The 22,872-nt window shown below is 33.7% G+C and overlaps 2 protein-coding genes across 2 annotated transcripts in view; one reads left to right on the forward strand and one right to left on the reverse strand.

The window, feature by feature from the left end:
* Positions 1–22,872, forward strand: part of LOC123708112 (dedicator of cytokinesis protein 4) — a 79,009-nt gene that overhangs the window by 2,797 nt on the left and 53,340 nt on the right. Inside the window, exon 5 of the mRNA XM_045658624.1 lies at positions 21,872–21,986. Within this exon, the coding sequence (XP_045514580.1) occupies positions 21,872–21,986 (115 nt within the window). The remainder of the gene's footprint in view (positions 1–21,871; positions 21,987–22,872) is intronic.
* On the reverse strand, positions 965–14,233 carry LOC123708121 (innexin inx3). The gene is made up of 9 exons (XM_045658641.1): positions 13,997–14,233; positions 10,519–10,693; positions 4,019–4,218; positions 3,629–3,751; positions 2,845–2,940; positions 2,206–2,316; positions 1,993–2,129; positions 1,766–1,913; positions 965–1,587 (listed from the first exon to the last, which is right to left on the reverse strand). Exons 2-9 carry the CDS (start codon positions 10,679–10,681, stop codon positions 1,402–1,404), a joined length of 1,164 nt encoding a protein of 387 aa, XP_045514597.1. The 5' UTR covers positions 10,682–10,693; positions 13,997–14,233; the 3' UTR covers positions 965–1,401.

Below are 22,872 nucleotides of genomic sequence, written 5' to 3' on the forward strand. Positions count from 1 at the left end.
CTATTTTTTTTTAAAAGGTCAGTCAGTGAAGGTGCAGCATTCTAATTGTTAAAGAATATTTGAAATCGATCCAATAGTTTTGTGTAAAAACATACACACAAAAACACAAATGTTTCCTCTTTATAACATTAGTTAGATATTGTTGGGGAACTTGTATATTCATAGATATAATAACGCAGTATAAACAAGGCTATATTTATTAATATGGCATGCTGTTGTAAAAGTAATCTATATTAGGTTTACTGGTTATTTGTTACGGTGGTGAGACGTAAATTACATAATTCTTAGAATAAAAATAAATAAAAGACCACTTTCCATTATTTCGTTTATTTCAATTAAATATAACCAAAATTACATTGAATACTAATGTATAAAATTCACAAGAACAGTCTCTAAAACTAAACACTACAGTAGGAATGATAAACGTTCAAAATTGAGTAAAACTTGTATTTTGTAATTCGTTTTATACTAGTAAACCTTACCGAACCATACTGGGAGACCTATTATGCCTAAATAACTATATGTATGGAAGAAATAGTTGGCGAGATTCTTGTCGCTTAATTAATCTTACAATTACTACGAATATGGCTAAATTGACTGAAAAGTCTTAAACTAAAGAATACAATATAAAAATTGGTCCTAATGTCTTACGAGAATTGTAGATGTTACTTTACTAAAATGCACATCTGGTGAAAGCCAATATTTTGTCTACAATGGCACGATGTTTATAGTAAATAACGCGAGTATAAAAATATTTTGACACCAAAACTTGCACCGATACTTACGCTAAATAATATCAAAATAAATCTTCAAGGCAATAAGGCAAGGTGCCGGTACACAACACTAGTTTGTACTCAATTATTGTCTTTTAATTACAAAATAGTAAAATACATTTAATTCATATGTTATCACTGCTTGTAATTATAATCCCCTTGTTCATAAAAACATTTTTTTTTCGTATTTATCATGATCTTAGTTTAAACACTGTAAAATGATTGTTGTTCATGAATAAGGGGGCTATTGCCTTAACTAATTGGCCAATAACTGTATACCAAATTCGTATCTTTTATACTTAGTCACCAAAGAAGTTTACTACTCTGACGTAAACACAAACAGCACATTTAACAAATTATAATGTGCAGAAAAATTGTACGGCAATAATTGTACGTCTAAATAAAAGGAATGTCATGAATTGCTATTTTTTCGTTGGTTTATAGAGACATCTGCTCATAACTGTATAACCTGCGTAAAACCTGGGCGTATTGCGAGAAGCCAATGCGAAAGAGATTCGTCCCAGATTCAAATTCGTACTTCGGAAACGTGTTCATGTTATTAAGAGTGAATCGTTAGGGTTCCAAGGAATGTATTTGAATCTTAGAGTGATGAGTGAGTTATAGACGCTTACGTCTCGGTCTCCTTAGAGAACTTGTCAATGTCGGGATAGATGGGTGCCATCTCGATAGTAGATGGTGCAGATGGTGGGTTTGAACCGAAATGCAGTCTTCTCGCAAGCTCGTCAAGCACTTCCCCGAATACGCGTAGTGACATGTTCTGACCCAGGAGGTGTAGAAGGAGGAAGTCGCCAACCTGTTATTCATCATCAATGTAGACGTTATTTTACGTTAGACTTACATAAGAATGATATAAACGATCATTTATGTATGAACTAAATTTTGATTTAACAATAATGAATATGTGTAGATAGATTTAAAAAGTTATGTGTATCGATTTTACACTACAGTTGATAAAAATTTAGTATGCATACCTGAGTCTTCCGAACGAGGGCCTCAACACCGTTAGGTGTTCCAAATCGGAAGCGTCTCTTGAGAATCGTTTCACGTGTGCTCGGTAAGAGAATCACAGCGGCTGAGTAAACCAATGCCAGGCCAGAGACGATAGCCAGAATAATTAGCCTGCAATTACAATAGATGTTGAGTCGTGTTTCCTTTAGGTTCTTTCGTCTTTATATGTAGGTAATAATAATTTACTCACCAGAACCAAAGGAAAATGAATATTTTCTCATTGAGAATGTTCAAGGCGAGTACGCAAAGAGAGTCATGCGTTTGAATTGTTCCAGACGCTCCGAACTTGTGGAATGTACATTTTGTCAGTCTTGGGAAAACTTCGATCTGGAAACAATTTTTTTTTAATAAGTTATATATAATAATATTGTCTAAATGTAAAGTAGAATTGTTTTGAAATTACCATGGGGTCAGTCCTGTCCTCTTGATTCATGTTTGAAAATTTGACAACATCGGTTCCATATGTTAAAAATGCTCCACCGAGGAATGTATCTAAGAAGAAAATGTTTCCAACCTAAAAAAAAAAACAAGAAAGTTAAAATAATGAATAATTCATATCTTTTATACGGGGATAGTTAAACCAGTTTCTGGGTTAAATCGTAACACAAACAAGATATATTTATTCAGCTAAACATTGCAAATAGCGCCAACAGATGGCGTTAATATATGTGTATGTTGTTATAACAATACTTACAGCTTTGTTAGTAATATCGAATGGTAATCTGTTAATTTAACGTCACTTAAAGAAGTATAATTTAAATTTTGTTATAACAATACTTACAGCGTTGTTAGTAATATCGAATGGTAATCTGTTAATTTAACGTCACTTAAAGAAGTATAATTTAAATTTTGTTATAACAATACTTACAGCGTTGTTAGTAATATCGAATGGTAATCTGTTAATTTAACGTCACTTAAAGAAATATAATTTAAATTTTGTTATAACAATACTTACAGCGTTGTTAGTAATATCGAATGGTAATCTGTTAATTTAACGTCACTTAAAGAAGTATAATTTAAATTTTGTTATAACAATACTTACAGCGTTGATGAAATTTAGTATCTCACAGAAGAAATATCCAAAAGAGTAAGTGTTGTGCATGTGTAAAGTATCCATAAGATACTGAACTAAGCGACTCTGAAACAAAAAGAGAGTTATAGTGAGCATAGGAATTCATACATAGAGGTCAATTATTAGGGACGCGAAGACTTATCTCAATTGTACCAATTGATGAGTCTTGCCTTTGTAGTACATTATCATAAGTAATCAACGATCGAGGACAACGATGTTTTATACGTAAGAAGGATCCTATGTTATGGCTGCATTAAAGGAATGCTAAGCGCATTAAGTAAATAATTCAGTGATGCCAACTTTTGAGTGTTACCTAAAATTTTGGGTCTCAATAATTTTATGTTTCTTAAGCCTCGATAAGCCAAATATAAGCTCTCCAAGATAGCAATAAAAACTATTTTATACCACTTGAATGTACTTTAATTCAAATTTGAAATTACCTCTCAAAACGAGTGTACTATAAAACTTTACACAATCAATATTTTAATGGATACTTAGGGGGTTTTAAGGGGGGACTAGCGGGAGTTAACCCCACTGAAATAAGCTTCATTTGTACGTTTATATATACAATTGTATTGAACATATTAAAGCTTACAATGTTCTTTATATACATATCGTAATAACCTGCTTTCGATCTATAAATCGCCTCTATAGTAATAGTTAATGTACATTTTTCTACCTGCATTTTACAATTAAGTATTTTGTATGACACATCCTTCAAACAATGGTACATATCAGTATGTATATTTTTTACCTGGCGGTTGGTTCTGCTGTCGTCAATGGTTGCCAATGTCCCTCGCATTCCGTCGGAGATCATACGGACTTTTCCCTCTTCCCAGTTCTTCCAGATCCAGTGTGGAAGATAGAACAGTACGCCCTATAAATGTATTGTTGTTTATGTTTTATATATTATAGAATATTTTAACTATGACGTTCTACACTAACTAGAATTAGAAGAAAAGGTTTTCTTAATGTAATTTTAGAAACATAAAAGCTTAATAAAGTTGGCAAGTAACTACTAAAATCTACTTCAATTTCCTATAAACCACTATCTGTATTTGCCCAAGCTTAAGTAACTGTATTTTTTGAAAGATTACAAGCTTGTTTCAAGGTCTAGTTCATCCATAGTCTATATTTATCTCACCTGGAAAAAGAGCATGAAAGGCACCCATTGGTAGTAGGAGTGGTGCCGCTTTTCCTCTCCGTAATCGTTTCCAAGTCCTGGATGCGAGATTCCCTTGCCGGCGGGGGTGTGCGGTAGCGTGAAGGTGTATGTGATCCAGCAGTATGTATTAATAACGTGATTTGGTATCACACCGTCGTTGATGCAGGATATAGGGTCACCTGAAAATTTATGGAGGATTTTTAGGAGGAGAACGAAAAAAATTATTAGCATGAATCACAAAAATCTACCTATCAGGCACAGGAGGTATTTAACTTTACGACAACGTAAACGCGCTTGTTAAAAAAAACCATTTATTTATATTCATACAAATATTAGTTAAAGAAAAGACGGTGCCTGTATAATTTCCCACGCGTCCTCGACATTGCATACGTAAACGGATGAACTAATAGTGATACAATATTGCATATGCCCCTACTTGTTAAATTGCGGCCGTGACTGCCTATCACCTTGCTTTTTGCCAAGGCCATACAAATAAACAAATGCATCCATCAAATACATCAACTTACGAATATTTACGAACGAATTTTGACTGTCTTAATTATGTAGACGACTCATTTGTTTCCTTTGAGAGTTCTACTGTACTAGACGAGAATTTGTTCGAAATTTGAAATTCGACGCTGTGAATTTCTGTTTTTTTTTTTGTTTTTTTTTATAAAATAGGGGGCAAACGGGCAGGAGGCTCCCCTGATGTTAAGTGATACCGCCGCCCATGGACACTCTCAATGCCAGAGCTGTTATTGAGACTTGTAACTATTGTCAGTATAACGAAGCGCTATTTATGTCTTAATCCTAAAACTCGAGAATTATGACACTGTATGCCACGCTAAAAGATTTATGATCTGAAAATAACGAGTACAAAGGGGTGTCGTATTAATTTTAACAATAGAAATGAATTGTATTTCAATATTTGCATTTTAAATACTGACATTCGAGGAATGCAAAGTTCGGATTATGTTTAATGAGAATAACGACAATTGTGATTATGGGTGGCATTGGATGAGTTGTATGGGAACCAATTTGTATCGTGACGTCAAGTAGTAGACGCGCCTAATCAGCTAACTCATTATGTATTTTTTACTCTATATCCACAGACAACACATTAAATTCGTGTATATTATTTTAATTAATGAACTATTGTTCTTACAATAATCTATATGAACTTTAAACTTTATGACCAGGTAACAATTTTTTTTTACATTAATAGGTATTGATGACGGTTGTTCAATGAATGTTGAAAAGATCGTAAGTCCTATGATAATTGAATTTTAATTTTCGTTTATGATAATATTCCTTGGTAAGGACGGTTCCCGCGTCCTTAAATACGAATGTATATAAATAAAAATTAATTACGAAATATGTTGCTAATGTCAAAACTCGAGGGCTTCGCCGTTGTCGAGTATTTTTTTATTTATTCCCTGAAACTCTGACTTAAAAATATTTAAAATATAGTTTTAGGGAGTCTCTGTAACCAAAATGTTTCATAGTAGATACTAAAAAGGTAGGCTAAGTAAGAAAAACTAATTATACGCTATATACGGTCTCATACACAAACATGTAAACTCTGTGACCCCTGTGTGTGATTTATACAAGTGAAATAATGTAAGCAAAGAAAGCAGAAATCGTAAAACGTAAGATGATTAAGTATATGTACTTCTCTATTAACAATGATAAAGTAACAAAAGGAATATAGGAAATGTAATATGCATTAATTACAATGTCTCGGGGTATCTTCACATGCAACTAATTGCTCGTCTACAAATTAGAGTAGTTAAGACACGATCTATTTTATGTGTATATGAAAAATTAACGTAATTAACAAAGTGCAAAGTAGCCTTTATTATCAGCGGAACTGATTATATGGTATTTTATTCTGCACGTCAATTTACTGTTATAGATGAGTTAATAAATTTGATGGTGAAATGCCATTGTCAGGCTTGGTTAAAACGATTTGACTGATTGATTTGATTTGAAAACTTGAATGCGATTACTAAAAGGTACAAAGGAATTTTAGACAGGTGCAATTTTGTGTTTTGTTTCATTCAACTTCTATGCGGGCAACGCAATTCGTACGAGAACCTAGAGAAGCTAATCGTTATTGGCAACACTGATAAAAGATCGCGGCAGCCAACGAGGTAGACTGATGAAACACATGTCACATACTCGTCCTCAAAATTATACACTGTTGTAAAAGCAGCGCAGTACTGAAATTGAGGAGGAAAATTATTCTCGCCAGATGGGCACCACAATACTCAGATATAAGTTACCGATCCAGAGATATTCACATGGGATCAGCAGGTTATGTTAAATATATATTGTAATACTATCTTAGTAAATCCCCATATAACGCAGTAGGTCTGGACCGCATTATAGATATAATCTCGTTGCATGATTATTCGAAAACTATAAACACGAATTTAGTAAAGTTATTTCGTTTCATTTTATAACACCACAATTGAAACATGTGCAAAGCATATACTAATTATGGAATTGACAAATTAAGAGTATAATTTGCGAAATCTCTACGTTATTAGGGGGGGGGGGGGGGGTCGATTACCGCGTCTTTGTATTATAATTACATTGACCTATCCATACGAACAAATTTAATCTCAATAGAATTGTATTGTTCTAGGTCATTTATCAATTAAAAATAATGATAGTTAAAATTGACTTCTTTTTCTGCAGCTGCAGAACACCTTGCATAACATTTTTATCTTTTCAATTGATGATATTGATGCGGAGGAATCTTTTAACTATAAAGCATTCAAATTTTAAGTTCAAATTACTTTTATACTATTAAAGGACAAAAGGACAATAGGCAATATAAAATTATTGTTTATGTATGTGAGATAGAGATTGTATACGTAGGTGTCGTAAAATTGTATTTATGTTTGATATATAGAATTTTATAACTGTAAAGATACATTCTTATCAGTAGGTTATTTATATAAGGAAAAGAAGATGTTTTATATAGAAAAACATTTGCAATTACTATTTGGTATATATATATATATCTCATGAAATTTCTTCTCTGTGAACATGATGATGAAGAAGAGACGTGTTTTAATTAAACGCAGAGTAATTAAAAGTTTATAAGTTATTTCTCGAAGTTTTTTAATAAAGTTTATCTTAAACTTCAATAAAATCATGCGCAAATGTCTCGTCACTTACTGGGTCACGGCAAACTTCACGATAAAGTTTACAGTTATGTGCACCTGTCGTTGCAATAAGTATCAACTAATCCTTTGGGCAGTGTTCCAACTATGTTCCTACCTGAGATGCCTTAAACTGGTCATTTATTTTTTTGGAAAAATCTTCAACATTTAATGTAAATAATTATAAATATTCATGTCAATCAATGTATGATCTTATTAAACGCGTTGACCTATAAATATTATTTGCTATATTGTTAATGAGTTGATAACATATTTTCTTACGACCTTATTGATTTAGATGGTGTCAAACTAATGCCGAAGCATCACTATGATATTCATATATATCGTTTAAACAATTTGAGTGTCGTGAAAGGGCGATAATTTCTTCAAACATGCGCGTAATAATAATTAATTGTTTGTTATTAATTAATTAATTGGATTATATATTTTAAAGACGATTGGTGGAGGTTTAAGACTATTTGATATTCTAGAATTGCATAACCTAGTTTCTCGTAGACTAATTAAAGCAGATAACATAAATTAAGCAGTGTTGACCTGGTGGCTTCGCTCGAACGATGAAGGAAAATATCGTGAGAAAACCGGCTTGCCTTAGACCAAAAAGTGGATGGCGTGTGTCAGGCACAGGAGGCTGATCACCTAATTGCATATTAGATTAGAGTTCAAACAATTTGTATGACTCAAAACTTAGCGATTCAAAAGAGTGGCGGAAAGTTGCTTGCCAGTTCTTCTTACCCGCTCTACGCCCTTGAACTGGTAGTAAATGTAAATTTACAATTAATTTAACTTCTTTTCTGACGTTCTTAAGTGTACTTGTTTACCCATATGAATAAGGATATTTTAAGTTTAAGTTTGTGTTAGATTAACAAATAGACCTAAAAAGGTTGTAGCGCCATTGATTTATTTTATTTATAGAAAAGTAAACGATGAAAAGATATATGATAATTTAAAAATATATAATCTGTAGGCTATTTGCGAAGTATTGTCTAATATGTTGCAATATACTACGATTGTTCGACCCAGAATTTAGAGCAATAAATCTAAAGTTATGACTAAGCTCAAAGGTGCCGAGCAGGTAAAAAGTATAAAGCTGCTTTGAATATTTCAATACAAAAGCTAATATAAAATATTTAATTGTTTAACATTTTGAATGGCGATGGAACCGTGTAATATTTATTTATTTAGTCTTTACAAAAGTTGTTTTATGATGTTAATACATGTAGATACAAGTTTGTGTAGAAATGAGAGTTAAAAGTTTAGTTAAGACAATAAACATAGTAGTAGGAAGAATTATTAACAAAAGCTGTTTTCATTTTTTTATCGCGTCAGCGTGAGGAATTTCGCGATCCAACTTCTAGTTGACTATATACTTATTAACCTATTTAACTTAGCAATAAACAAGGCGATTGCTGTTATCGTGTACCTATGACTGCCACCTCGGTGCATATGCGAACGTGTTGCCTAGACACGTAATGCAACGTAGTAATAATACTGGACTATGCTATACTAGTAACATACTGCCTTAAATGCTTAGATGAATCAGTAATTAACGTTTAAAGTTCACTATATTATCATAGCGTTAACACAAATTTACAAAAATACTAATTTGTATTTACTTAAAACACATAATTTTAGGGTAACGTGAGATAAGGACTTAATATACTTTCCATTAAAATCCAGTACAATATACATATTACATAACTATATGTTATGTGTATTTTTGTACTTTTCGCGTAACTTAGAACAGGGGGCAAACGGGCAGGAGGCTCACCTGATGTTAAGAGATACCGCCGTCCATGTCACTCAATGCCAGAGGGCTCGCGAGCGCGTTGCCGGCATTTTAAGAATTTCTACCCTCTTTTTTTTGAATGGCCCTAAGTCGAATTGGTTCGGAAATATTAATGAATAATGAATTTTATAATCACACAAAGCACCGTGCTGAGTAACCGTGTAATTAATTTCTAATTATTAAACAAAAACAGATTAGCAAATGGTCACAAAACGACCATAAATTAGCACAAATTGAAGTGATTATATCATCCGTCAAATTGACCCACTTACAGTCTTGGACTCTTGAAACGGAAAATGTAAGTCCTGAGACCAGATAGTTTTTTAATGGCAACGGGTTTTCACTGGATATTCTTGAAACCCCCGTTAACTTAGTGATATTAATTGCAGAAACATTTGTTGAAGATTTTATGACATACTTATATGTTGGGCGTATGTATAGAATACGGCTTAGTATGTCAAACTTTATAGGTTTTTTTCAATTATCATACTTAATAAAACAATCATGTTCAGTCAGAGTTTGGAATTTTAATTTGGTTAAGTATTCACCAACTATCGTCCACTAGGTCGTGTTTTTTTAATTCAAAACGTATGGCAGCTAAATGTTACGTGTGTGTTGGATGTCTGGAGGATGCCCGTTTAACCGCAGCTTAAATTAACTACACTGTCTGTGTTTGATGTGTACTTGAAGTCCAAAAAAGCATACTTTGTATTACTTTTATTGACCCAAAAGTAACATTTCACATTCACTCTATAAGGTCTAGTGGGATTGCTCTCAATTGAAGCTGATAAAAGTCAAATCGATGCAACAGGTCACTGGCCCGATTCGTATCAATGGTTTTCAACTTGGCACGTATACGCCTCAATGTTTGTGTGCTTAAGCAATTTGCTGGTGACGTCTGAATTTGGGTAACTGTTACGCTACGGGAAACTGAAAATGACTCATTTTCACGTCTGACTTTCGTCTGGTCTTACTGTGTATCGATTAGATTTCTCCGTTAGATTTTAGCTTTCAAATATCATTACTTAATTCAAACAATGCGTGGGTACAAAGAGGTCGTAAGTATTGGATGAAGATTTATTTATTTATTCACAAAATATACATATACTATCCATACAAATCTATTGATTTAATATTCGATGTCAATAACATAATATAATATTAAATACATAAGATCCAAAATATCGCTAGTATGAACGCGCTCTGCGAACTTATAAAGATCGAAGAAGAAAGGTCGATATTGTCGGTATTCAGTAAGCTCAACATCGGTGAAACAAATTGGCTTTGGACCATGGTCTTCACCCCCCCTACAAAGAACGACCGATTACGATTTCGTAAAGAATACTAGCGTTGCCCACCACCCCCGCAAGACTTAAGACTTTAGATAGGTAGAATGTAAAGAAGTTGATGTTTTAGTTTACAATTAGGTCATTACCAAATTTGTATCACTATCCTAAGAATGGTATCCAATCATTGCTGTAAATGAACATTACACTCACCGATAAGATTATTGGCCGTCACCAGTATACAGCACAGGAACATGATGGCTGCGGTGATTCTGTAGTGCATGCGGAAGACCATATTGTCTATCACAGCCTTGTCGATCAGGTAGCGGACTTTGACGAAGCCCGCCACCGCTGAGGCCATACCGAAGATCGCCATCTTGCTTCACTTCTGAAAATAAAGGACATTCAAGGCGTTTCAAACTACAATGTTTACGACATATTTGTCATGTGAATGTTTTAATTTTTCTTGCACCAACCAACAAATCTTTTTATTTTACGTTCTACGGATACCAGTTTATACAATAGCTCTATTACTATCTATAAATAAATCGCGGTCCAAAACGGTGTCGTGACATGTGCCATACGGCGTTCATATGGAATTAGGCGTTATATGAAATGTATTATTCATTTCGAATCGTCGTTCTCTACTAACGTTTTCGTTTTATTTGCCAATATAGATGAAGCATTTGGAGTTTATTGTTCTGTATTCATCGTAAAATTTTGATACGCTAGATATGTTTTTAATCATTGACCTCATGTAGTTTCGGCTACCTCACGCCTACGCTGCGGTCTCACGTTTTTTATATGTATTTTTTGCTCTGATCTATTTAAGTCGTTGGTTTTTAGAATAAGTGTTTGTAGAAGGGAACAAGGAGTAATTTGATGAGGACAATCATCATCAATAGATCCAGCCTTGAATCTTCTTGATCCTGTTCCTACGCGCTATCGCGTGTCTTAGATGTTGTTCTAGACTGAGGTTTGGAGTATTTATAGTATTTTAAATGGCATGTGATGACTATCCATTAGAGCCGTTAATCAGTATCATTACATCTGGTTCGAGCTTCTTGAAGGAAACGTTAAGACCATTATGGATAGTAAGTTCGTTAGTTTTCAACTATTAGAATAGTTACCACTGAAGGCGAATGCTTGCTCGTGCGCAGGGCAAGCGGGTCGTCGACCGGCCGCAGCTCGCCTCCTGCGTTTAAAGTCCCCTCCCCTCGCCTTACCTTAGCTCTCAGGGCAGACCGATGCACCGCGTGGCAACGCGAAATTTACGCGGAAACCAGTTTAACAGCGACAATCTTCACCCGTTTCGCACGTCGTTCGACGTCGCGACGCAATCACGCTCATGACATTTCTTGTTTTAGCTTTATGGCTTATGAAACTCTCATCTATATTATCTTACATGGAAGTTGTGTCTGCCATGCTTTAACTTTTTGAGTAAACATGCACTCCAGTTTCAATAATAACTGTGGATCTTGTATATTTTATGTTCGCTTATGTTGTATTGTTCATTACAATTGTTTTAACGGGGTATTATAGCGCTGTAACCCAAGATGTTAGTAATAAAAGTCGTCAAGTTGTCTCAAGGCACGCGTCGTTTCAATCTCAATGAATTCTAATTGCTTGAGCGCCCGCGCTGTCCAGTTCACGTCGTATATCGTATGATCAGTTAACACACGAGAAATCTCATCGGTAATTGTTCAATTGGAATGAATTTCTTAATTTGAATTCCGATTGCAATCCTTAGATTTTCAATCAGCAAGGTCTCCTTTCAAAATTGTGCAACTATTGAATGAATAATGAAAAACTTCGGTCTTCTGGTAGATATAATTAAATATCATTGACCGCGGTTTCGTTCCGCATTGTTTACCTGACATATACAACCATCTTGAACCTTATCATACTGTAGTATTTGTCATTGTATCCAGTGTTTCATGTTCATTGGTCTGGTCTGTTATTGAGATGTTATCAAGTGGTGCGGAAATATATCGAATCGGGATTGCGGTCTTGGATTTATGTTACAATGTCAGAGCATATGTTCATATTAAATAACAGATTACAGAAGTTATTGAAATTAGTGGAAACGTTGATATGTGACATCCCACGGTAGTAACAATAATGACGCTTTACTATAAATACGTTCCTGTAAGGTGTGACGTATTATCTAAGTTCAAAGATGCAGCTGCAATTTGTAAACAAATGGCGTATTGAAACTTGTTCTGGTTAATTGTTACTACGCGTATAGAATACATTATGAGATATGTTTTCATAGTTTTTATATTGATAACGCATTTACACCTTGTGGCATACTTTGGAGAATTGAGAACTGTTTTGTGACCTGTGACATTATAGTGGTCGTCCTTCTAAAAGTTGATAAACATATCTGACGAACGATGCAACTCTAATAATTTTAATATAATTAAGAAAGCATAGTATAGAAAGTGTGCCTTTCAATAGAATATGTATAGAAGTTAAAATCTTTTAGAAACGCAGTGTTTAGTTTTACGTAATCAAATGTAAAATTAAGTATGAGTAAGAAGAAAGCTTTGTTTTATGTCTCAAATACAAATAGGGAATTATCAAGCGCTCATTAACAATGCAGGTGGTGCGTATACACCGTGACAGTAATTCAATGTGTGACCTGTTAAAATATGCAGGTTCGAGGTGTTTGGGATTGTTTATCAACAATTTCAGTTGCTAGGGCTATGCGTGGCTTCGACAGTGACGTTTGGCTAGTTCTTCTCGTCTGTTCTGCACGTGATTTAAGAACTGGCAGTAATTCTACATTTGGAACCATTATTTTTTTTACTGTCTGAACTGTACTAAGTTACCTACATAAATAAATAATATGTTAGGATATAACTCAATTACGTAAAGGCTCGTATGACAAGGACGCAGGGCAATGATAGATCCTTTTAGCTAAAATAGATAAGCTTTATTAAAATGTATCATATAAACTACAAATCTTAATGGTTGAATCTCAGTCAGAATGTTAATATTTGATATTATGTAATATTTGTTCAATTTATGTAATATTTTAGCCAAAACTTTAAATTATTTAAGTGAATCTTAGGAAAAAAATTCTTCACGATTTTGACATTTAAATCATACATTGTAAAACTTTGTCCTACCTTATTAATAACGAATTTATATTAGTGATAATAATCTTGTATTATTGTGTTATGTTAAAACATTTATTTGCATATGTAACAAACGGTATCATACGGTCAAAAGGTGATAACTTATGTACACAAAACGATAACATACGCCATGCTTGAAATGCCTCAAAATACTGGATCCCCTCAACACATGGTTTTTATAGCAAGTTATTAATAAAATTAAGCAAAAACTTAATACATCGTAAACTTTTTCACGTCGTTAATTTTGAATTAATCATTGTTGGTAATTAGATTTTCTGTCTAAGGGTCTTTGTTAGGATCAACGTCGCTCGTCCCAGGTAAACAGGGACGCTACCTGTGAGCACGAAACTCACACCTCATAACGAGTTTTAATTCATAACTAGAAATATCGGTCACCGCGTTCATTTCAACGACGTGAAAGCGGTATGAAAAAAGACTGACTGCACAAGGCTTTTGTTCCCGCACATGCTTAACGTATGCCGTCAAACTGCATTCCAACATCGATAATTCTAAGCGCGTCCCAATACATCTGAGCTTTTTCAACTTACCTTTTAACAGTTAATTTCAATAACTAATTCACAACACAAGACACAGCCGTGCGTGTATGCTATCGCACATGAGAGACGTCACACTATTCGGGGTAGGAGACGATTGATAAAAAATCGAGTATATCAACAACTGCGGCGGACGTGCCGCACGGCAGCTGCTAGCGGGTCGGGACACAAACTGGAACTGAAAAGCGCACTGGATCGACCTCCTGCCGCCTGCGATTCGAGCCAACTACCGAACAAAGCGAGCGGCGCGAGCGCAGCTATTACCATCCCTCTCGCTCGTACAACTGCGCGTCCGTGGCATATGTCTGTCCCTCTCTGGCAGCTGCCCGTGTAAATGCACAGTAGTCAAATTCGAGAACCCATCGGGAAACAAGTTCGTGACTTCTTGCGTTTTCTCCATTACTTTGAATCTCGCAATTTTTTTATATCGCCCGAGCTGATGATTACTGGTTTTAGCTGGTGAAACTGCTCGAGGCAGTTTAATTAACACATTATATCTTATGTGTATTATGTCAGTGATGATATATTCGTTCTATTTATCATCATAAAGTTAACCATAATGTAATTGGTTGTGATTTATTCAATGTATCGAAATATTAAATTAGCTTAGCTATTATTCTAACCGACCTTGCAATGTATAAATCTTTGAATAATAATAGATGTTTTTATTCTTTGTTTCTAGCGAATACACATTATTAATTAATCATTTAATCTTTGAATCTGGTATATCATATCAATTTGGTATCTTTTAGTGGGTAGGTAATTTAGAATTTGATCTGGACTTCACTCACTTTAGACACAGATGTGGCCCAGGCTTATCAATAAAAAAAAAGTATTGTTACATGCTTATCTGATACTTAATCTAGGAATTTTATATATTTCATTGTATTTTTATTTTTTGTAACATTTATGTTTACCATAATTGTAATTCTAAAATATAGAAACGTTTACGGTATATTTGGCATTATATGATGTGGTAATCTTCAATAAATAAATAAATCAACGACACAGATAATAAGTATGTATATTAAGGACCGCTAAATAGGCACGGGATATATAAATATATGTTTGTTATATAATGTGAGCAACTTATTTTTGATAAGTGATTTACATAGGATATATATAGCTTAATAGAAGCAGACAGCTCGATCCTTTGGTCTTTTGGTAAGAGGTCAGCCTTGTCATTGGCTAGGCACGCAGGTACCTGTTGTGAGTCACGAGAAACAAAATCACACGTAGAAAATAAAATAAGGAATGCGAAGAATTGCAAGTTTAATTTAGCTTTCACGTTTATGGTGCTGTTCAGTGATTTTTGTTGTATTAGTTCGTTAACACATCATTTTAATGATTTCAGTTGTATTATGGAACTAACTCAGGTTTAAAGATGATTAAATTTGGTTGTCAAACATATATTTTTTTTTAAATCCAATTTAGAAGTACAGGTCTCCAGAGATGTTATTCGCTTCTTCAAACTACGCAAAAGAGAACAAGAAACCTCTTGGCGGATAAATACTTATGTATATTTAAAAAAAAACCTTCACTAGGTTGCCTGGAAGGAATATCTCGCATTGTAGCTTTCTTCTCTAGTGTTCATATGTTTTGACATTGCAATACTAAGTAATACATTGATGTTTATAATCGTTAATTATGATTCGTAATTAAACGCTTAATGCGTTACTTAATTAGATAATTAAATTTCCTAATTAAGAAGTTATTATATATGATAAAACAATATAATTATTTAAATTAAAACCAATTATGAAGGCTTGGACAATTAGGTATTAAACTAGTTACTTTAATTGTTCAGTCACGCTCATTTCTGAACTCCCCCTGTCTTCAGCAAGTCTCTGCGCCTGGGTGATTGTAAGACCCGTAAGGTCCTTCACTTGATCGGCCTCTAGGTCTGAGGTGTGACAGTTACGATGAGTTTTTTTTAACCATCTGGATATTTGCGTGTTATGTTAAAAAAGTATGCGTTGATAACAAAGTGTCAAAAGATGATTTTTCACACGTCTTAGTATGGACTCGTTTGTTTCCTAATATTATGATAAGGGTTTTTGCTCTGAACTCGAATTCTGGTTCCCTCCAAAACTATCAACCTACAATATCTCAAAAAGGTGATATTTCTCTATGACGATTCTTACGGAACAACCAGATATGAGTCTTGCTCTCGGATGGCATCCATTTCTTTGTTTTTTGCGACCCCTTTCAACAAAAATCATGTCAGTCAAGTATATTATCTTGAATGGGATTATCGTGATTCGTGTGCACTTTTTAATTTTTGTTTTTTCATGAATCCAGTATCAGTTTAGTTTATTTTTTGTTCCTGTTTAGTTTCTTCTTTATAACTATTAAATATGTTTGTTTTCACTACATATCCCTTATCTAATTTAATGCATTTTGTTTTTTTCGGACAGCGGTTGCCTGGAAGAGATCGCTCGAAAGCGATAAGGCCGCCAGTTGCCCTCCTTTTCATTCAATTATGTTCAATTTTTATATTGTAATGTAACGAAGTGTTAATAAATAAATAACAAATAAATTTATGTAATGAATACACTACTACACTACACTAACAATAAAGTACAGTATTGGTGCTGACCCTACCAAAATCCGTTAAGTCGGGTCGCACAACGCAACTAGGCGTTTATACAGACGTGAACGAGGTAAATTACGTTAAGAAGTAAATTGTAGAAGTCTAAAAAAGTCTATAGTCAATTCCGTCCGTTTTATTGTATTAAATTTCTCGATTATTTGATACAACGCTTAATGTTTACACGTTCTTAGTTGTTAATTGAGTGAGAGGAGGATGTAATATTCGCTAGTCGGTTACTTTTAATGAAAACCTGAGCGCTCGGTTAATATATAAATTTGTATAAGCCTGAAAATGTTATCCGTTTTGTATCTTTATTTATTTAAAATACATAATATTAGGAAACAAACGTGTCCATACTAAGAAGGGGATATTTAGTGAACCTAAAAATTATTAGAATATGCGAAAAAAAATCGCCATTTTGAAATACACAAGCCCGTCAGATTAAGATATATATAGTTCATCTTTATGTCCTAGTGTTATGAGGCAGTGTCTAAAACTTGTTTTTTTTAAACTAACAAAACTTTATTTAAAATTATGTTCACAATAAACTAGCGTTCAATTTGGAATATGGGATAGAAGTTCGGGATTTGATATTTTAATGTTTAAGTAGGAGTAGTGATACATTAAGGGAACAAACAATGTCATTAAGTAATTAATTAATGGTTAAACTAATATAGGGTAAAGAAATAGAAATATTAATAATACAATGGGGACCACATAACACTAGACGTGATAATCTGACGTCATAATTTGACGGACATAAAGAAATAATATTTTTAAATCATTGAACTTAATTGATTGATAAGCTCATAAAATCGAAAAAGTGTATGTTGTTCAAGTAGAACTTGTATTTATTATATAATAATTTAAAAAAATGCTTTAAATTTTAAATTAGAACCGGTTTACCTCGACGATATTCTAAAATACTTATACATTTTTCTAATGTAAATTTTAATAATTTTTTCAAAGTAGTTTCACCACAAAATACACATTTTATGTTAATATTACTCATTGTTAATATGTTTAAACGAATATAGCTATCATGCAGCCGCACGTATTATACTTTATCGACGATTTTTTCTTACTTCGGCTTGTGGAAATCGTCAGATTGTATATTTTTCGTCACCCTTGAATTATTTCCGTCAGAATGCCATACAGCTTTGCGTATAACCCTTTCTTTACGTATACACTTTTTAGCATGTAATTAACTCACCCTATTTTAATATGACGCGCTCGAAAATGTCTGATTTTTTTACTAATCTGATCCTTAATCCTTGCCGGGTGGCTATTATATATATGGGGCTTATATTTGGTTGAGGTACTTCACTGGGTACAAGGTATCCTCCTGTATATTAATCTGCCACGCTGTACTAAATCCCGAAATCCCCTACTATAATATTAGATTTTAGTTTATATGTCCCATGGAATATGACGATTTTCATATATAAAAGTCACACGCAACGTTTTCGGAACCAGCTACCACTACAAGTACTTCTTAACCGATTTTGGAGCCTTCAATAAATACAAAAATAAAAATACTAGCAATTTTTCTTAAGCAGAAAAACATACCAGCAGTGCTTTCTTTAAGGCGGTTAGAACTTAATTACATTAAAACAACGGAAGTTCAGACCAGTAATTGTTTGATAATTGTATATCATAAATTTTGTTTTGCTTGTGAATCGGGCTCAAAGTCCAGATGTTATTCAATAACGTGATTAACACAACACATGCTGCTGTTGTACTCTTACATATGTGTCTTAAACCAGCAAAAAACGGCGAAACATATTCAAATATTGATAGTCAGAACTCAAAAGTTCGATGCGCCGAAACAGCAAAACTTGATTTGCCAGTCTCTAAGGCTGTGACTCCACTTAGGCAACGTGTTATCTAAATACTGGATTATTCTTTGAAGGGTAGGAAAATAAAAGTTAAACTATTAATTGTGCAGGTTATAGTAAAGTTTGTATTGTTTAGTTTATTATAAGAGCCTCCGTAATTGAAAAGGTTTTTGTCAGAACTGAGCCATACTTGGTGCTAAGCTCGAGTGATTGTTTTTGTTACGTAACGACTGACCCGATAAAGCTTAACATTTAATGTGAATTTTCAGTTTGTTAAAATATTGACCTTAACATACATTTATAAGTTAAAGTTACACTATCTAAAGTTAGTCATTCTTCACTCTTTTGGGAAAAGTGATACTTTCTTTAATAAAATCCCAGAGGCTCTGTTATCTCTGCGTTTTAATAAATTTAATGAGTAAAAAAAAAACCGTATAGAAAGGCTAACTATAGAGATAACGATTATCTAGTTGATTAAAGGACCTGGGACGAGTGCTGGACAGGCTACTTCTAATAAAATTGCGATATTTGTTTTAAAATAATAATTGTTTGTCATTTGTATGATGGTTTGCTAAAAGAGTACAAATGGTTTTTACGCCGGCTTTTTCTCGGCCTACACCCCCTGTCTTCTATACTGAGTAGTTTAATTACGTGGATATAAGTGTAACCTGTAGTTTATATTCCACAATAAACGTATTTTATTTTTATTTTAGAAGATATGGAGGCTGCTAATCTATACGACCTCAGTGGAGTCACAGCTTAAGCTCCAACAGTCTTTTGTCTGTTGTCTGTCTTATCGACCATCTAGACAGCGTTAAAGATTCAAGGCTTAGTTTCTGCCTTAAAGAAGTCTGTTATTTTAAATATATGCAGACTGTCTTTGTTTTACGCTAGTTTAATTAAAATTCCATAGAAAAATCGCGATTTCATTAACTTTATATGACTCATTCCGAATATTCTGAACTAGAAGTCTCACGCAATAATGCTCGTAACTTATGAAGGCAACGTTGCTTTATAAGGAATGTTAAATATGGGAAAGCGTATAGAGTTACTGAGACGCCACATCATAAAACAGATAGCAGCCGTCTGCTATTGGCCTTGGTGTTAGCCATTTAAGCAATTAAATGATTTTGTTTGATTGCTTAGTCAAAATAGGTTTACTATTTCCTATCGGATGCTGTCAACTGATTTTAGGATTTTGCTTCCATGTTCCACCGTTTATTAGTGCCCCTACCACCTTTGACCTTGGCCTCAGATGTCTATAGCTGTTTCGAGATTAATTACTAATCAAGTAATCAGGCTTCTGTGTCTGACACATGCCGGTTTGATCATTTACTCAGCCGTGATTCGAACGAGCTAAGGGTTGACGGCGAGCCACTAGGACAATGCTCTGAAAACTTTTCTCAATAATAATAAAAAATCATTTGGGATATAGTATTGGTGTTTTGTTAACATAGCTTTTACACATTAAGAAAACACTTTTTAAACGGATTGAAGCTATGTATTATTACTATAAACTTGTAATTATTTACATAATTTTAAATTTTTTCCGACGTTTCGCGTCAATCCGTTTAAAAATCATTAGAGATTTTCATTGACTTTGAAGATTTTAAGTGGTTTTGTATGCATGTGAGTAATAAATATACTTTGGTCCGTTGTAAAAATAAATAAATAAATTTATTATGGAACATATGATACAAGTATTACTTATTCCACGTCATTAAATTAATCAAAGAAGACAGAATATGTAGGCCGAAAGAAAAAGCCGGCGAAATAAAATTCTCGGTAGTCTTTTGTATTTTGTATCTAAGTTGTATCTTAGTATTAAAGGCCGGCAGCGCGCTTGCGAGCCTGACAATGTGCGTTTTTATAGGCGGCGGTATCACTTAACATCACATGAGCCTCCTGCCAGTTTAGCCCCTATAGTATATTAAATATATGTATATATATATAGTGTCAATTACGGATGTCTATATGTTAGTTAACAACTTTTTAAGTTAGCCGTATAATCGATCACTGTATGACACGTACTTTTAAATCACAAACGTTGCCAACGTATAGGAATGTCAGCTCTCACTAACAGGTTTTGTGACCTCTGTCTCGGCTGAACAAAATCTACAGCTTTTTGTGAGTGAAGTTTATCTCTTTAGTTCGCATTATTTTCGTCTAGATCATTGGTTCACTGTGATCGTCTTTAAATACGCAACATTGAGGTTTATGTCTCGAATACAATAGAATAGGAAGATGTTTATTTCCTTAGTTCATATGTTACATTATATCCACAGGTCGATGGTGTATTCGGCTTGTGGGTGTGTCAGCTACTTACAGTCAACCTATGTTTGTCCTAGAGAGATCTGTATGAGTGTCGTGTAGTGTGTGCTGTGAGCTTGTTAGTGTGTAGGTACAGAATAAATGTATATAAGTTCTTAATTTTGTTCTATATTGCCTATTTACAGCTTCAATTCAGGTATCGCTACGTCATTCAGTCACGATTCATTTTTCGGTAATATAACGTAACATTGTACATAATAATAAAAGCCTTTATTGCTCTAGTTTTCATACTAGTACATAAGAAACGTGAAATACTAAATAACATTTTATAATCTTATATATTTTATTTAATAATAAAATAAAATAACAAAACATTGTACATATACATTTTTTTATACCAGCTCCCGCGATTTAGTTTGCCTGAAGTTTTTTTGAACTATGTCGGGATTATTGTGTTGAAGTCATCGATAGTTGTCTATTGATTAAAGCTCATTAAACCTAGTTAATTAGTGTAAAATATTGCCGAAAAGCTGCTACATATATAAAGATCAGTCAACAGATTATAAAGCAAATAAAGGCTTAAAACAAAATTTAGCAAATATTGAAATCTCGGTGTTGTAGCGTAATCAACCTTAATACTTTACAATAAAGTTGAAATTATCATAAGTTTGTATTAACAGTTATTACGTGACCAATTATCTTAACTAATTTGGCTGATGCGATAGGTTTTGAAACCTGTGATTAAGTGGGAATTATGGTCTCACGAAACGATATGTTAATAGCAGCTTTTCGTCTGATTTAGCAGAGAATTTTAAAATCTATGAGTTGTCATAGTATTGGTCATGTTTTTGTTTTAATTACATAGTTTACTAAATATGACTCTCAACTGATACAACAGAATATATAAAAAGATAGTTTACTATACAGTAATATTTATATAATGTAAATAGCTTTGAAATTACAATTTCGTATATCCGTTAGGTGATATTTCTCGGAATCGTTGTACAAATAATTCCCATGTCGTCTTCATTTGCATTGTGTTGAGGTTTGTACGCGGAATTGTGTTTCGGTTTGGTCTGCATAATATGAGTCAATGGGGTAAATTATATAGAATATTTAATTTCTTAAAGAACCTGCACTCAGTCATGTAGTCCTTGATTGTTATAGGAAACTGGGATTGGAGCTAGTGCCCCGACGTGGCGCTGAAGCAGTGGATCCCGAAGAGTCAAGCTTGGTGGAGTTGTACGGGGTCCACGTAGAGAGTGCAGAACGGGCTGCAGCAGTAAGTAGAAAAAATATATAATATGTCTTCTAATTGAGCTGTCCGTCGACAAAAATAACCCTTTAATATTTGCCAGTGAGCAAATCTACATCAGGTGAGCCTCCTGCCCGTTTGCCTCATATATAAAAAACTAAACTGTTTCATGATGATGATGATTTGGAGACATAATGAAAAACGTGCTATGCAAATATCGCCCTAAAATACCAAAACTTTAGCTAAGTATTTAGCATACTATACAGTATTGAATATTATTATTAGGTATCTTGTATTGTTTTTAATATCACTATAAATACAACATATAAAGTTACGAATGTTTATATTGAAACGAAACGCAAGCAAAATTGCAGGTGCGCGTTGCCAAGTGCAGTAAAAAGGTTTAATTTCTGTTCTGTGGTTTTTTCACTTCTATTAGAAATACACAGAACATATCTGTTAAACAAATTTGACAAAATATATTAGCATGCAAGCTGTATATTGTAAGTAAGCGATGCGATCGCAAAACGTGAAAGAAAATGTTGATATAATGCGCATACGTAATTCTCGACACGTACATCTAATTTTATTGCGAGCTAATGTTTCTACATTTGGCTACATATTCTTGTCTAACTCAGTACTAATTTGTCATCAGTTGAGATAAGTTAAGCTTGAAAAGGAACACATTTTCATTAAATGTAAAAACACGTATTAATTTACTACGAGTTTTTATAGAATAGCCAATGAAAGCTTACCTGATGTTTGATACAGCCGCCCATGGACACTTACAGTGCAAGAAGCCGGCCCTTTAAGAATTGGAAGTCGTTTTTGATGAGCCCTGAGTCGTATTGGTTCGGAAATACATCATGGGGCCGCTGATAAAATTTTGTCTACGTTTGTCTATATTAATGAG

Source organism: Pieris brassicae, chromosome 4 (assembly GCF_905147105.1).
Source record: "Pieris brassicae chromosome 4, ilPieBrab1.1, whole genome shotgun sequence".
In the NCBI taxonomy this organism is placed as follows: Eukaryota; Metazoa; Arthropoda; class Insecta; order Lepidoptera; family Pieridae; genus Pieris; species Pieris brassicae.

What these genes read in the sequence shown, in the direction of transcription:
- LOC123708121 (XM_045658641.1), bottom strand. Translation starts at nt 10,681, where the DNA reads ATGGCGATCTTCGGTATGGCCTCAGCGGTGGCGGGCTTCGTCAAAGTC. An exon ending in ACAGCAGAACCAACCGCCAG is followed by an intron (nt 2,941 to 3,628) that starts GTAAAAAATATA and finishes TTTTTGTTTCAG; the next exon opens with AGTCGCTTAGTTCAGTATCT. An exon ending in CCCTCGTTCGGAAGACTCAG is followed by an intron (nt 1,588 to 1,765) that starts GTATGCATACTA and finishes GATGAATAACAG; the next exon opens with GTTGGCGACTTCCTCCTTCT.